This window comes from Crinia signifera, chromosome 6, assembly GCF_055691185.1.
Source record: "Crinia signifera chromosome 6, ASM5569118v1, whole genome shotgun sequence".
NCBI lineage: Eukaryota > Metazoa > Chordata > Amphibia > Anura > Myobatrachidae > Crinia > Crinia signifera.
Window position 1 is genome coordinate 167,977,523 of NC_139222.1, and position 17,303 is coordinate 167,994,825.

At 40.6% G+C, this 17,303-nt stretch overlaps 1 protein-coding gene across 1 annotated transcript in view; it reads right to left on the minus strand.

Moving 5' to 3' along the window:
* Positions 1-17,303, minus strand: part of NUP85 (nucleoporin 85) — a 56,979-nt gene that overhangs the window by 16,771 nt on the left and 22,905 nt on the right. The window contains exons 6-8 of the mRNA XM_083148035.1: positions 14,396-14,465; positions 5,932-6,053; positions 2,297-2,431 (exon numbers count right to left, since the gene is read on the minus strand). Coding sequence (XP_083004161.1) covers positions 2,297-2,431; positions 5,932-6,053; positions 14,396-14,465 — 327 coding nt within the window. The remainder of the gene's footprint in view (positions 1-2,296; positions 2,432-5,931; positions 6,054-14,395; positions 14,466-17,303) is intronic.

The following is a 17,303-nucleotide window of genomic DNA, read 5'->3' on the forward strand; positions in this document are numbered from 1 at the left end:
TTCCACATGAACAACCTATACAGATGTGTCCACATACATCTTGGTTTTATTGTGCCATGTATGGCACAATTTGGCACACCTTGGACTCTGCAAAAGTCACGCTTTGTGATTTTTCTAAAAATTTGCTTCTCTAATCTATTGATTTGTACATATTCTACTGCTGCTAAAAAAGTTTTTAGAATCCATCCACTTCAGTGATGGCTAACCTTGACACTCCAGCTGCTGTTGAACTACACATTCCTGGTTAGGTGTTGGCGTATCGTGCCCTTCCGGGGGATGGCAGGTGGGTAGGAAGGTTGGAGGTGGGGATAGGTTGGTGCTGCTATTCCAGAGTTTGTCCACAACCCTTACGGTATATGCAAGTTTCGGGAGGAAAGCACTTTCTGTGAGAGGTACGGATCCGTGGGGTACTTGGTGTTGGAGCGTGTGACCCTTTTAATTCATCAGGATGGCCACCACAGTAATACTCTTGAGGGACCTAGGAGAGGGGAATGGGGAATCCTTTAGGGAACCCTTTATCATAGGATCCTCACCTGGATGGATCCTATGATAAAGGGTTCCCTAAAGGATTCCCCTTTCCCCTCTCCTAGGTCCCTCAAGAGTGACACTGTGGTGGCCATCCTGAGGAAATAAAAGGCCCATTCCCAGGAAAGACCACTCCCACCCCCAATTGGGGCACCTTCACTAATAGAAAAATAAACATACTATTGTTCACCCAGCCAAACATCCAGTTTCCTGAATTACACTCACAGCACACACTCTCCAAACACCAAGTACCCCACACATCCGTACCCCACCCTACCACCTCCCCATCACAGAGAGCGCTTTCCTCACAAAACTTGCAATGAACTACACATCCTAGCATGCCCTGCTACAGTTTTACTATTTGGCCATGCTGAAACTGATGCAGGGCATGCTGGGATGTGTAGTTCAACAACAGCTGGAGTGTCAAGGTTTCCATCACTGATCTACTTGCTACATTTGGAAAAACAGCTAGGGCCCTATACATCAGCAATTAATTGTGACAATTTTCAGATATGGAGATGATTGCTACAATTAATTTTAGATGTGTGAGCTCCCCCTTTTGGCAATCACAATCAAAATCGCCAATCGATTGCTTAATCAGGTTTTTAAACATGTTTAATAATCTGGTATTATCTGCAGATCTTTTTTATATGTGTGGGCATTCCCAATTCGTCTTCTTCATCTATTTACATTATGAACAGCTGAAATGACAATCGATTGGGCAATTTCCAGATATGAAGATGCAATCTTTAGATGGAAAATTCTGCCGATCACTGAAATAAATCTGTAATGTGTGGGCAAAGTCCGATAGATTGTAGAATCCATTTATCTGGCCAAAAAATCCCTGGATCTGGAAATCCATTAATTGTGATTGCTGATGTATGGGGCCCTTAAGTCTTGTTTTGCATGTTGTGCCAAATTGAAATAGCCAAGATGTATGTGGACACATCGGCATGTCCTACTACCTGCACAATATAATACATTTGCAATTTTGGAGCATATTTTTTGTACAAAGCTGCCTCTAAACCACAATGTGATGTGACAAAACTACTTAGTCAGACTGCACCTATTACTTTGATGTGTGACACTTGTACATCTGAGTGGGACGGAGTATGCATCTGTATATGTGTGCTACTACCTTATCCAATAAAGCCACTAGCATTAAGATGTATGACTCAATAGTTTTCACATTATGTACACATGTATATACTGCCATGTTCATTATTGGTAGTTTCTTGGAAAAAAGCCCTTCATGCATAGATATTGGCCTGTGCATGCAATGCTTTTGTGATGCAAAAAGTGACCTTGCCCAGTCCCTCATACAGAGATGTACACATCCCAGATGGTGGGGTAGCTGAACATACGCAGGACCTGCTGTGTGCATATGCATAATGTGTCTTGCGAGATCACATGTAGTGCTTCCTGATTGACGGGCAGTGGTTGGGCAAAGCTGGAAAGCGTTCCTGAAAACGGTGAGCTGTTGCTCCAGGTTTCTAAGAGTAGTGAGGCCAGAGCCTGCTTTTTCAGATGCAGATTTCCTGGTTCCAGCAGATGACGGATGCTGAAAACATCCTATGGTGACCCGATGCGTTAGCATTTTCACACAATGCTCTGCGTTGCTCTTCAAAATCAGGTCCAGAGTTACAGTGAGCAGGTGTTAATAACAACCAGGTTTCTCTATATAAAACACTTGTTATAATATTGAAAAACAGTATTATTATTAAGGTTAAAAAAAAAATACAGTCTGAGCGGTGTAAACTTGTTTACATACACTGAAAATGGGCATATTCTTCAACAGTTCATCCAGAACTCTGCACTTGCTCCGGGTGTCTGCAGAAGTAGCTGTTTCTTTGGCCAGCAATTGGCGTGCTTCTTCCATACGACCTTGCAGGACAAAGCCAGTGATCTGCAGAGGTGGTACAAAGCACAGAGAGGTTTCATTTCAGTGCATGCATACTACTAATTCCAGAATGTGTAACACATCTTGCCTTTACATGTGAACACTGCAAATGAATTACAGACATAAAATGGGAAATTATCAGTAAATTTACTTTGCTGTATAGCTAGGTAAGAGAAGAAAATACAGACCCGATTGTGTGTTTAAGGAGTTACCTTTGCGGTTATGATGATATATATATACATATACATACATACATACAGGGGTCCGGCACTCACAAAGATCCACTACAACAACTGTGGTGCCTTCCTTGAATAACAATGTAGACAGGTAAGTGTCCAAAGATACAATGGGGCGGCACTCGAATCGGATTTACACTGAAGAAAATGCAGACCGACAACTGCTGAAGTCTGACATTTCGGTAAGTTTATTACCTTTTCCAAAGTCTTCACTTGACCACAATTTAAACTTTTTGGAAAAAGACCCCCCGAGTGCCTCTGCCTTTTTCTTGGTCTGATTGCTACATATACACCGAGAGGGCACGGGGCAGCTGCTAGCCCATAGGAAGAGTGCCGGGCTGAACTGTACATTGTGTGTGTATATGTGTAAATGTGACATACTGTATAGTCACATTTGTGGAGATCAACTGTAAAGGTTTGTGTTTCAATTGTTGCATGGTATACCAGACAAGTCTTGTATTTATCTCCATTAAGGAATGTATTATTATTATTATTATTATTATTATTATTATTAATAATAAAATAAACCTGCACAATAGATGACAAAATAATGAAATATTAAGAGTAAACGTGTGTGAAGATAAATCAGCATCACAATTCCTAAGAAATGCCAGAGAGAGTGTATAAAGAACAGCTCAATGGATTAAATGACTGAACTTACAGAGATTACATCGAAATGGACATTTAGGACTTATCCTATTTAATAAAATGCTAACACTGCTTTTCACCTCTATGGGGGACTTCCAGAGCTGTGCGCTCCGGTGGCCACTACATGGCATCTGACAAGTGATGCGCACAGCTGCCAGTGCCGACTTTACGGCTATGTTGTTCCATCACTTTGACAGGCAGGTAACTAGCAACTAATATTGACTATAAATAAAGGCCTGGAAGGGACATTGGCCCTTATTCAGATCTGCTCACAGTACAAATTTGTTCTCAAAATGGGCAAAACCATGTGCACTGCAGGTGGGGCAGATGTAACATATGCAGAAAGAGTTAAATTTGGGTGGGGTGTGTTGAAACTGAAATCTAAATTGCAGTGTAAAAATAATGCAGCCAGTATTTACCCTGCACAGAAACAAAATAACTCACACAAATGTAGCTATCTCTGCACAAGTTACATCTGCCCCACCTGCAGTGCACATGGTTTTGCCCATTTTAAGAACAAATTTGTATCGCGATCAGATCTGAATAAGGGCCATTGGCTGTAATGAACGATTATAGGATTTCAGGCCAACATAAATCTTTTCTGCTTAGCTTTGCCAACGTCTTTATGGGGAGATCTCAGCATAAATCTATTTGGAGTGGAGAATTTTAGGAGAACCTATTATTTTATGCCCCTATAAAATGATTTACTTCTCATTTAGGAGAGGGGATTTAGATTTTATTTTACAATTCATTGAGCACCTTAAACCATAATACTTTTGGGCTTCATTTTTCTGAATTATTATATTTCAATATAACGAACTTCCAGGATAGAGCTCTCAGACTTCCAGAATACCACTACTTGTACATATTGCAGGCCAGTTACAACAATTATATACATTTTGCTAGTAATCACCAATAAAACAACAGAACAATCCTTTTTGCGCCCCATCAATTGTTCTTCACATTGTCATACTATAGGTTTACTACACCATCTGCATGTTCTACCAGCTTTTGCCCATTTTTGTCACAGCATAGCCATCACTACTCAGGCTGCAAAGGCGCACGTGCAGGGCCCTCTCTACCCTCTGCTTCATGTCTGTATCTATTTCTTCAACCTAACCTGAATGTGTTCTCTTTTTATAAATGACTAGCTTGTAAGATTTTGAATGTCCAGAAAATGCACAATTTATTGGAAACTTACAAAAACAACATGTAAACTATGAAGGTCTAAGTATTCAAGGGATGGTATCCTGGAATACTTAGACCTTCATAGTTTACTTAGTATTAACCAACATGGGTTTGTGAAAAATCGTTCCTGCCAGACAAATTTACTGGGCTTCTACGAGGATGTCAGCAAAAACCTTGATAATGGAAACGCAGTAGATGTGGTCTTCCTTGATTTTGCAAAAGCTTTTGATACAGTACCACACAAGAGGTTGATAAATAAAATGGTGGACCTGGGACTAGGTGCAAATATCTGTAGATGGGTAGGGAACTGGCTGTGTAATAGAGAACAAAGAGTGGTTGTGAACAGTGCAGTATCAACTATGATACCAGTACTAAGTGGAGTGCCACAGGGTTCGGTACTGGGGCCCATCTTGTTTAACATTTATATTAACGATATCGGGATGGGGATTCTCAGCGATGTATCCATCTTTGCTGATGACACAAAACTGAGTAGAGTTATTGAATCAACAGAAGATGTGAACATACTTCAAAATGATCTTAACAAACTAGATGAGTGGGCTAAAAAGTGGAAGATGAGGTTCAATGTGGATAAATGCAAGGTTATGCATCTTGGGAGACGTAACCAGTGTGCAAGTTACAACCTAAGCGGGGAGGAATTAGGTACTTCAGCACTTGAAAAGGATCTAGGAGTCCATATAGATAATAAGCTGGGGTGCAGTGTTCAATGTCACATTGCAACAAAAAAGGCCAACAGAATTCTAGCATGTATTAAAAGGGGCATGGAAACTAGGGACTCAAAAGTAATTATGCCACTGTACAAGGCATTGGTTAGACCACACCTTGAATATGGAGTACAGTTCTGGGCCCCACACTATAAAAAGGACATCATGGAATTGGAAAAAACCCAAAGAAGAGCAACAAAGCTTATTAGGGGAATGGAGAATTTAAGCTATGAGGAGAGATTAAGCAAGCTAGGACTATTTACACTAGAGAAGAGACGTTTAAGGGGGGACATGCTCAACATGTACAAATATATCAGGGGCCAATATAAGGAACTCTCAAGCACTCTTTTTACTGCAAGAAAGGAAACTAGGACACGAATTTAGATTAGTGGAAAGAAAATTTCGTTCCCTCAAAAGAAAAAATTTCTTTACGGTCAGAGCAGTCAAACTTTGGAACTCTCTTCCTGGAGAGGTGGTGTTGGCAGATACAATAAATACGTTCAAAATAAGGTTGGACAAGCATTTATTGGATAAAAATATCCAGGGGTACTAATAAGAACCATATTCTGTCTTTTACAAGGGATAAGCTATTAAAACGTAGGTTGAACTAGATGGACGCAAGTCTTTATTCAGCCTTATCTACTATGTAACTATGTAACAGTAATGAAGCTTATCGTTATCAAAGTAGTCTCCCTAGGAAGGGAACACTTACTGCATCCCAGAACCTGTCATGGTGGGTGGGGTTTTCACTTTGTATTACATCTTGATAAATACGGTCCACCTCATTCACGTGAAGACGCACCCAGTCAAGCAGCAATACCAGAAGGGACCCAGCTAATGGAGAAAGTAAAGACATTTCATGAACACATTCACATGATCCCAAATTTAAGCAAGACTTCCACCCAACCCAATGAGAAGCGCGTGGCTTATTAGGCCAAAAGAACAGCTCTTCGTTTTGCAACTGGATTTTTGTCAATAAATGTAGTAGTCATGTAGTCATTTTAATTAAATTGTAAACATCTAAAATGGTTTCATAATGAGAGGTGGTGGCCATCTTTTTGTAGTTCACACAAATTTTTTTTTATTTTTTTTATTGAGGCATCAGATATGATACATTGAGATGTTTTACACTGTTACATTACAAATGTTTTACATTGTTACAATTGAAATAAAAATATTCCACAGTATATTGATACAGGCTTCTATCAATAGCTGATTAGTACTATGTATAATATAAATAAGAAACAAAAGATATCGTATCTAAATAAAGTTACAATCGTCCATTCAAATATTCGCGGTGAGACTAATGATAAACTTTTTGTCCTGGAAATTACCTTATTTGTCAGGTCATACAGAAATAAAAATCATGCGTGTTACACTGTTATGAATTGTTGTTTCCGGAGCCTGGGGTGTTCACTTCTATATAAGTCCTGATCAGTACAAGTTTATAGGGGGATTATTTGCTGCTAGCTGGGTAAGGTACCAAGATGTGTTTTTGAAATTGCCATGTAATTGTTTTCTAATGGTAAGTGGTAAGCTGTCAATATAAGGTTCCCATAGGGTCAGAAAACCTGCAACTTTTTTCTCTTTAAACAAGAGAGTTTCCATCCATTCCATTCTAAATATATAGTTAAATTTGCTTAAGAATAGTGGTATTTGTGGATGTGTACTATCCAGCCATCCCTGCAAAATTGTTTTGCGTCCTGCGGCGCTAAGAGCTAGTAACATTTTCTTGATGTGTAGGGTTATACGTTGGTTAGGAGGGGATATTCCCATAATCGCCCATTCCGGTGTGAATGGAACCCAGTTTATTAATTTAGCCTCTGCATATCTGCGTATTAAATGCCAAAAGTTTTGGACAAAAGGACAAGACCAAAGGCAGTGGAAAACATCAGCATCTACTTGGTGACATCGCGGGCATGCAGAGTTGTCAATGGTCCCCATTTGGAAACGACACAATGGAGAGAGGTATGTATAATGAAATGTATTTAAAAACAACTCTACATACATGCTAGAGGATAATATTTTTCTAGAGAACACCAACGCCTTCTCCAGATCAGGCATTGTTAATTCAGGGAAATGTTTTAACCAGCTGGACATTCCCCCCTTCATTTTGAGTTATCTAATATAGGCCTCAGGTAATTGTAATGAATGGATAGAGCTTTCCTTGTGGGGACCCTATATGTCAATAACGTGTCAAAAGTGCTGTTCCAGTCAAGTTTTAAGAAATGATTTATTACATGCTTAACATAGAACCTCATTTGTAGGTACGCTAGAGGGTATGGGGTAACCATCGCATGGGCACTTGACAATTCTGAATATGTTAATGGGCATTCTCTATCCGTCGATACAAGATGTAGTTCACACAAATTAATTGTATACTGAAAAAAAAAAAAAAGATAGGGTTTCTCTTTAAGTAGCATATTGGAATAACAATCACATAGAAAATAAACAGGCTCAGACTGAAGCCCAAAAATCTGTACATATTTGCAGTGATTCTTTCCTAGTAGGTAAATGTTAGCCACTAATAGACCAGTTTTTGTATCATTTTGGTGCTGACTTCCTAGGATGCTTTTTTCTAAGGTGAGATGTCTCTTGTATGAATCATTTTGTAACCCCAAACAGTATTTTCAATATACAAACAAACAAGTTATAATGTAATGCTCTTATGCTGGGGAACCCTATAATCGGCCTGCCAAAATCAGATTAGCAATAGGATGATTATATTTAACAGTGGTTTCTACAGACCTTTCCTATACCGATATGTTCTTTATTGTTAGGACATTAGGTACATTGGTGCATTCATTACACATGGAATTTTTTTTTTTTTTTTTTAAAGATGGAAGCTAATTATTTCACTTTAGATTTTGAGAAGGGAAAACATGAACTGTTTGGGGTCCTCAAGACTGAGTTTGCAAATCGATGCTGCAATCTGACAAGCACTTCTGGCACAGTACCAGCAGCATAAAAAGCCAAGAGAATCTTTTTCAAGGTGAAAAAATGCCTATCTAATTTATTATTCTTACTCAAAAGTTTCAGGAGGAGTACCGTGCTATGATCTATACAGAAAGCCATGGCAGTCACTCCCCCTGAAAATTATGCCAGTGGATGTTGAAACACATTCGAAGTGTGATATGGTGGGGTGTTTAACTGATCCAGCTGTCCATTTCTAACCCAGTTCTAGGATACCTGGGTTCCATCTTTCTGCCTGGAGTGTTACGGGTCATCTACCATATTGTCTTGTACAGAAAACACCAGCCTTATTTTATTTTGAATTTAAGAATTTTTTTTGAGATAGATACACTGTACTAGGAGTATTTTTTATTATTATTATTTGCTGCCTGGCAATAATGTCTTCCATATAAAAATACATATGGAAGAACAACGAAACCTCTATGTGATGTCTCCAGTGATACTAATGTTTGCGTTTGCTTTCAGTGATCGGAAAAGTTATTAAAGCACTCTGGTTTGTGCAAGTCTGTTGGGACTGTTGTTACCTTATCACTGGTAAACTCTCTCTACACTTGTGAAGATTATCCAATATTGTGACAAAAGCAGAGAGCCCGCAAATTTTTGAGTGGAACGCTCTTAGTGGACACAAAAACTATGTTTGGATCAATGTTTTGTGCATTTTTAGTATACCATGTAATGCATGCACCTGACTACACAATTTGGGTTAAACGTTATAACAAACGGATTAGGATTTCAAACATTTTGTTTCGATAACCATGAGCCTTGGGAAACGGTCGCTAGGACGACACTATGAAGGTCAACATACATTGGGTTGACCACTGAAGGTCAACACATGAAATAGGACAACGTGGCTAAGGCCAACAGGGTTCTAAGGTCGACACAAACACTAGATCGACAATGGGAAGGGCGAAAGTCAAAAGGTGAGTTTTGACGGTCATGAGAAAAAACATGTTTTTCCTTTTTTTCAGCCAACACGACATCCGCTACCTTCCACTAGGCATGGAGGAAGAACATATTAGCATGTCAAGTGCAGCGAGGCACTGCGCCCGAAGCATAGCGGTACACTGGTACAGTGTCCATGTTAACTAACGTTGAAATTCGAGACCCAAAAGAAAAAACTCAGGTCGGCCTTTTGACTGTCGACAATCCCATTGTTGGCCATAATGTTTGTGTCGACCTTTGCCACGTTGAGCTCTTTCATGTGTTGGCCTAAGCTCTGTCAATCTTTAGTGGTCGACCTAGTGTATGTTGACCTTCATACAGACGACCCTATGACCCATACTCATGAGCCTTTAAGTAGCAAGAATTTAACATGATAAATTGTTACTTACTTCACTTATTGTAACAAATGCTGCTCAGACCATTTCTAGCACCTGATAATTAACCCCTTCCTGACACAGCCAGTTTTTGCCTTCCTGACAGAGCCCTTTTTTTCAAATCTGACATGTATCACTTTATGTGGGGATAACTTTTTTTTGCTTTTACTTATCCCAGTGATTTTGAGATTGTTTTCTCGTGACACATTGTACTTCAAATTAGTGGTAAATTTGGGTCGATACAGTCTGTGTTTTTTTGTGAAAAATACCAAAATGTCGTAAAAAAATGGAAAATTTAGCAATTTGCAAAATGTTAAATTTTCTGCTTGTGAGACAAATAATCATACCACTCAAAATAGTTAATAACTAACATAGACCATATGTCTACTTTATGTTTCCATCATTATTTCAACTTCCTTTTAATTTTTTTGGACACTAGGAGGCTTACAATATGAATAGCAAATTCTCAAATTTTCAAGAAAATTTCAAACACTGATTTTTTTAGGGACCAGTTCAGTTCTGATGTGACTTTGAGGGACTTGTATGTGAGACACCCCCATAAATGATGCCATTTCAAAAACTGCACCCCTCACAGTATTCAAAACAGCATTTTGGAAGTTTGTTAACCCTTTAGGTGTTTCACAGGAATTAAAACAAAGTGTAGGTGAAATTTCAAAATTTCATTTTTTTTGCAGATTTGCAATTTTAATACATTTTTCTAAGGAACACAGTAGATTTTACTAGAGAAATGTGACTAAAAATTGATTCCCCCAATTCTTTTGTTTTCATAAATATCCTATATGTGGCCCTAGTGTGCACGTTGACCAAACCACAGGCTTCATAATAGAAGGAGCACCTACTTGATTTTGGAGCCTCCTTTTTATGAGATTATTTTTTAGGCACCATGTAGGTTTCTAGGCACCATAAGATGCTAAAATTTAGGAACCCCCCCACAAGTGACCCCATTTTGCAAACTACACCCCTCAGAAAATTCATCTAGGGGTATAGTGTACATTTCAAACCCCCAGGGGTTTCACCAATTGTGGTACAACTGGGCAGTGAAAATGAAAAATTAAATTTTTTACACAAAAATGCAGTTCTGGCTCAAAATTTTTCATTTTCACAAGGAATGAAGGAGACAAAGCACCCCAAAATCTGTGCCCCAATTTCTCCCGAGTACGGCAATGCCTCACATGTGACCAAAAAATACCATTTGGGTGCATGGCAGGACTCAGAAGGGAAGGAGTGATTTTTGGATTTTGCAGCACAGATTCTGGTGGAATGTTGGTGGGTGCTATGTCGCATTAGCAAGACCCCCAAAGCACCAATACAGTGGAACCCCCCCACAAGTGACCCCATTTTGCAAACTACACCCCTCAGGGAATTCATCTAGCGGTATAGTGTACATTTCAAACCCCCAGGGGTTTCACCAATTTTGATACAACTGGGCAGTGAAAATGAAAAATTAAATTTTTTTACACAAAAATGCAGTTCTGGCTCAAAATTTTTCATTTTCAGAAGGTATGAAGGAGAAAAAGCACCCCAAAATCTCTGCCCCAATTTCTCCCGAGTATGGCAATGCCTCATATGTGACCAAAAAATACCAGTTGGGTGCATGGCAGGACTCAGAAGGTGATTTTTGGATTTTGGATTTTGCAGCTCAGATTCTGGTGGAATGAATGGTGGGTGCTATGTGGCATTAGCAAGACCCACGAAGCACGGTGAAATGATGAACCTAATAATCCATAGATGTGTGGTATATTTTAAAACACTCCTTTATACATAGGCCGGGTTTGTCGGGGCAAGTTTCACAGTGGAAAATAGTTTCCTTTCTTATTCCCTTTTTATAGCAAACTTTGCACCTTTTTTGTGTCCTGCCCTTTCTTGCAGTGGAGGGGATTTCGTTCGGAAAATGCTGCCCTGGTACAATACGGGGGCCAGTACTAGAAGTACTGGGGCCCTCTGCCTGCTGGTTCCCAAATATTAGGCCCTTTATGACTTCCTCTTGAAAGTGCATAAATGTCCCCCTCTGGCTGGTAGAACGGAATAGCACGTAAGCGTTATACAGTGCCATCTGGATGATATACACGGCCAGCTTCTTGTACCAGATTTTTGTTTTCCGCAGGGCACTGTACGGCTTCAGTACCTGATCTGAAAGATCCACTCCGCCCATGTACCTATTGTAATCTAGGATACAATTAGGTTTTGAGGTGTGGGTACTGGTACCTCGTACAGGGATGGAGGTGGTACTGTCTCCGTGAATTGTTGTCAGTATAAGGACATCCCTCTTGTCCTTATATTTGACCAACAACATATTTTCGGTGCATATTCCCCTGCTTTCACCCCTTCTCATTACTTGGGCAATGTGCGTTTTTGGGAGGCCTCTTTGGTTCTTACGCACAGTACCGCAAGCTGCTGTACCTCTTGAACCAAGGGCCTTAAACAGGGGGATGCTAGTGTAAAAGTTATCCACATAGAGGTGATAACCTTTATCCAGGAAGGGGTGCACTAAATCCCAGACAATTTTTCCACTAACACCTACGAGGGAGGGGGGGCATTCTGGCGGTTCAATTCTTGAATCCTTCCCTTCATATACCCTAAACCTGTGGGTGTACCCTGAGGTGCTTTCACACAGCTTATACATTTTTATGCCATACCTTGCCCTCTTACTGGGAAGGTACTGGCGGAATTTAACCCTTCCTTTAAAATGTATAAGGGACTCGTCAATACAAATAAATTTTTCAGGGATGTACATCTCTGCAAATTTGGCACTGAAATGATCAATGACCGGCCTGACTTTGAATAGCCGGTCAAAGGTGGGATCATCTCTGGGTGGGCACAGTGTATTATCGGTGTAATGTAAAAATTTAAGGATTATCTCAAAACGAGCCCGAGTCATGGCCATACGGTAAAATGGGGTGCTGTACAGAACATCTGTATTCCAATATTGCCTAATTTCTGGCTTTTTTACTATGCCCATATGTAACACCAGACCCCAAAACGTCATCATCTCTACTGCATCTACAGGGGTCCACCTAGCAAATGATGACGTGGGGTTTTGAGCAATAAACTGCTGGGCATATAAATTAGTTTGGTCCACCATTAAATTTATAAAATCATCAGAGAAAAATAATTTGAAAAAGTCAATTTCTCTGAGACCTGCTGAATCAAATTGGATTCCTGGGATGGCCAAAAATTCAGGAACCTGGGGCTCAAAATTGTCTGGTGGTGGGGTCCATACGGGATCAATCATTTGGGGGGGGGGTCTCAGCTGCTCTACGGGGGCGTCTTTGAGGGGGTCCCTCATCAGCAGAGGAGGAAGAGGAGCTTAAGGCGAATCCTTCAAATTCCCCGCTTGCATCACTGGCTGTGTCAGAGTCAGAGGCAAGCATGGCATATGCCTCCTCCGCTGAATACATTCTTCTGGATGACTGGGATGACATTTGGGATGCCATTTTTATTTTTGTGTTTCTGTAAGTGTAATGTTTCAACACGTGTATAGTGTAGGGGGGGTACAAACTTTATTTCAACACGGGGGTATGTGGTGTGTAGTGTGTATGTAGTGCAGAAAAAAAAAATACTTTATACAGGAATTTGATCCCAATAAAAAAAAAAAAATTGAAGGGGTTAAAAAAAAAAAAAAAAAAGGTCCTGCGCCAAAAATTGAGCACAGATGTTGGTCAGTAACGTCCGTCACTGAACAGCGCTCAAAGGCAACAGGAATTTGATAAAAAAAAAAAAAATAGATCAACCCTGTGCCGAAAAAGCTGATCAGTGATGTACGTCACTGATCAGCGCACAGTGGCCACAGGACACCCACAAAATCACAGTGTGTGTAAAAAAAAAAATTAAAAAAAGACCCCACAGCACCCTCAAAAAAAAAAGGTGATCAGTGATGCGACACTGATTACCAGTGAGCGGCAGCAGGTGCACAACCTTTGGTGCAACTGACAGTGCAACTGGCAGCAACTGACAGGTATATATATAAAAAAAAAAACCCTGCACCCCCAAAAAGTTGCTGATCAGCACAGATATACTGATCAGCACAAAAGGGGGGGTAGCAGACACAAAATATAGCACTCTCTATCACTCTCTGTCCCTATCTCTCACGATCTGTGACTCTATGACACTGCTGCAGCAGCACACACAGAAGTCACAAGATCCAGGAAGTATCCAGCTGCTGGCAGCACGCTACCAGCGGTGATCAGGTAAGTTTCAGGCAAGGATCAGGTATGTATCACGACAGATTGGCACGGTGACCGCTCTGCACGCAATTCCAGACCGGAATGGCGTCTGCAGCGCAGTCACCGTTAGTTTAAATCACGCGCCTTGGCTGTGATTGGTCCGTGGGTCCCACGGACCAATCACAGCCTTGGGGGCAGGTGGGGTGAGGTGTCGTCGTCACCGATGACCCCCTCATGCCCCCTGACGCCCGGCGGTGATTGACACCTGTGTTACCGAGCGTCTGATTCGCCAGTAACACAGGAAAACGCTGTGAATGGCTGTTCACACTGAACAGCCAATCACAGCGATCGCCGACGGGGGGGCGGCATCGCAGCCCCCCCTGGGCATGCAGGGACATGTCTGCTGTCAGGGACAGCAGACATCGTCCCTCTGTCACTGCGTCTCGAGATGCAGTGGCATTTTGAAGTCATGACGTATATATACGTCATGTGTCGGGAAGTACATCCCGGCCATGACGTATATATACGTCAAATGTCGGGAAGGGGTTAATGATTTCAAATTTACATTTTAACTGTAATTTCAGCATATTCGAAACTGGAAAAGTCCATAGTTGAAGAGCTCAACATGGACCAGGAAAGGGACACGAAGACATGTGAAGCAGGAAAAGCATTACCATGAGTTGGTCATATTCCAAAGGCTCACCTGTGGCAGCTTCAATAAATAGTATTTCACACAGGTTCCAACACAGCTCCATGGCAGACAGGAAAGAGAGCTAGAACACATTAAACGGATATTTGTTTAAACCAATAAAATGCATGTTTCATTAAGGCTACATAAAAGGTATGTTTTAGCAGTTTTCTACGTCTGTAACATTGTACAGCCAAGTTCACCAGAGTACTGGATTTCATGGTTTAGTTCTAACAACTTATAAAAAAACAAGTCCAAATGTGTGAGATCTCATGCTGGGTACACCAGAGCAATTTGGCCTCAATTCCCCCCATTTCAATACAATCTCAACTGATTGCATGTAAATTGGGCATGTTTTAGATCCGATTCCGATCCGCTGCGCTTCCCGCTGGTCATTTTGCAAATTACTGGTATAAATGTAAAATAATATTAAAAAAGGCAAAGTCTGATAGGTTTCTGTTGACAACAGACAGCTCTCTCTTTCTTCCATCATAAACTAATCTGCTCCATCACAATGATATTGAATCACTATCCTCTAGTAACATTTCTTACTTAGTTCAACACGCACATAACTAGCAAAATAAGCACAAGAGCCTTCATATGAAACGGATTTATGTGGGGCAAGATATTAGTCTGAATTGGACATTTTACAAAAATACTTAATTTATATATAAAAAAAAAAACTACTGTACAACGCTACTTTATAGAGATCAGAGATACCTAAATAAAGGGTATTATTCATTAGGTCAACGGTAACAAGGTGACTGCACAAGGTCTACATGAACAATAGGTGGACACAAAAAGTGGACATGAAAAGTGTTAACGCGAATTTGAAAGTTTTTTGGTGCGTCAGTTTTCAACTTTGACCACATGGACCCTAATTAGTTGATCACTTCATTCACAACGCTTCAAGACTGGTTACCATTCCCAAGTATGAAAAAAAGTTATATTAAAATATATATATATATATATATTTTTTTTTTTTTTAACTCAAGTTGACCATATGCCAGTGTTTCCTAAACCTTTTTAAACCACGGTGCCCTAGAGTATCAGAATATTTTTCATGGCACCTCTAATTCAAAAGTTTCTAGTTGATAAATTTTGAAAAAAATATAAAATAGTCAATTGTGTTTATTGGTCATCCTTAGGACCAATTATGTAGTGAGGAACCAGATTTGCTTTAGTTTGCCCACATATTTCATGATAGGCAGCCACCAACTCTGGTTTTGCCCATAACTATTATGAATTTGTCCTAGACCACCAATTCAAGGCACCCCTGCAAGTGTCCCGAGGAACCCCAGGGTGCCTAGGCACAGTGTAGGAACCACTGCCATAAGCGATGTCAACCTTTTTAGCTGAAGAAAGTGAAGATCAAACAAATTGCGCATAAACCTCTCATGCAGCTTAGGTGATATAGTAGGTAAATGACATCAAACATTTGATTAGCAGTAGATAGAAAAAAAATACAATAACACCATAGCACTAAGAAGTGAATATATTCAAACACAGAAATCAGTGGTTGAAAAAATGCTGTCCTTTTTATTGTTTAGGAACTGTGTCCCATAGTATATGTCCAGTTCAGTCCAAAAGCAAGGTTACTGAAAAAGACAAACTCCCCTTGCATAGAAGTGGGAAACCAAAAAGAAAAGCAATAGTAACACTATTAACACTTAACACTTACTTTAGGTTTCTCACCCGCATGCACGTAAACCTAAAGTAAGTGTTTTATACCCACAACATTTTATGTAGATGTGTTGATTCTACAATAAAGATACCTTTACATGCATTCGGGTCAAAACTTTAAAGTAAGTCTCGGTAATTGTTTCCTAGCAACGGCGACGGTAGTAGGTGATCGCATACCATAACTTAAGGTATGCGATGGACGCGATTTCAGGGCTATTTTTAGCCTTTTCCCCGACAATTAAAAAACCGTGTCCGATGCGTTGGACGCGATTTTACATAGGGAACAATGTTAAATGGGCCAATGGACCCAATTTTTCATTGTATACCCACCCTTATGGGTATTTTACATGTGAAATGCCCCCCGCCCCCCATTGTGAACACCAACCCGAAGCGTGGCGAGCCCGCGAGGAGCGGCGGTACGCGTCCTCCGACCTTTTCATACCCCCACTATCCACGTCGGCGTGGAGTTGATTTTATATAGTGTGGCGAGCGCAGCGAGCCCCGCGAGGGGACGCGTAATACCTGTGAAGTAAGGCGCGGCCGCTCTTCGGGCTCGCCACACTATATAAAATCAACTCCACGCCGACGTGGATAGTGGGGGTATGAAAAGGTCGGAGGGGTGGCGTTAACAATGGGGGGGGGGGGGGGGCATTTGACCCATCAGGGTTGGGAAACAATAAAAATTGGGGTCTGGGGGCCATTTAACATTGGGGCCAATGTAAAATCGGGTCTCAGGGACCATTTTACATTGGTTCCAATTTAAAAATCGCATGCGACTTGGTTGCATGCGATGGACGCGATTTTTGAGGACCCGATGGATACAATTAAAATCGCAGGCGCCGTGCTAGGAAACAAGTACCTAAGTCTCTCTCTTATGAGACGTCCAGTTGGAACTAAGAGGATTTAAAGAAACTGTTATGAGAATGCGTGGGTGAATTAATAAGTAAATTTGGTGCCTTAAGGGTGCAGCTTATTGGATCACCTACAATCAATATTCATCTAAGCGCTGGGTTTATCCAAAAATCTTTGTATGTCCTATATGTTATCTTTCAGAGGTGGATGGTCTCTGAGGATTCTCTCCAGCAGCTTGTTATTAATTTAACAGTATAGGCGCTCATCTTGAAGAAATTTGTATTATTATCACTGATGTATAATCTGCCTGGAGAGAGGTTTACAAGGAGGCAGGAGTTCATGTGTCTCTCTCCATGCAGCTGAGGCAGGCAATGTGTCTAAAATGGCC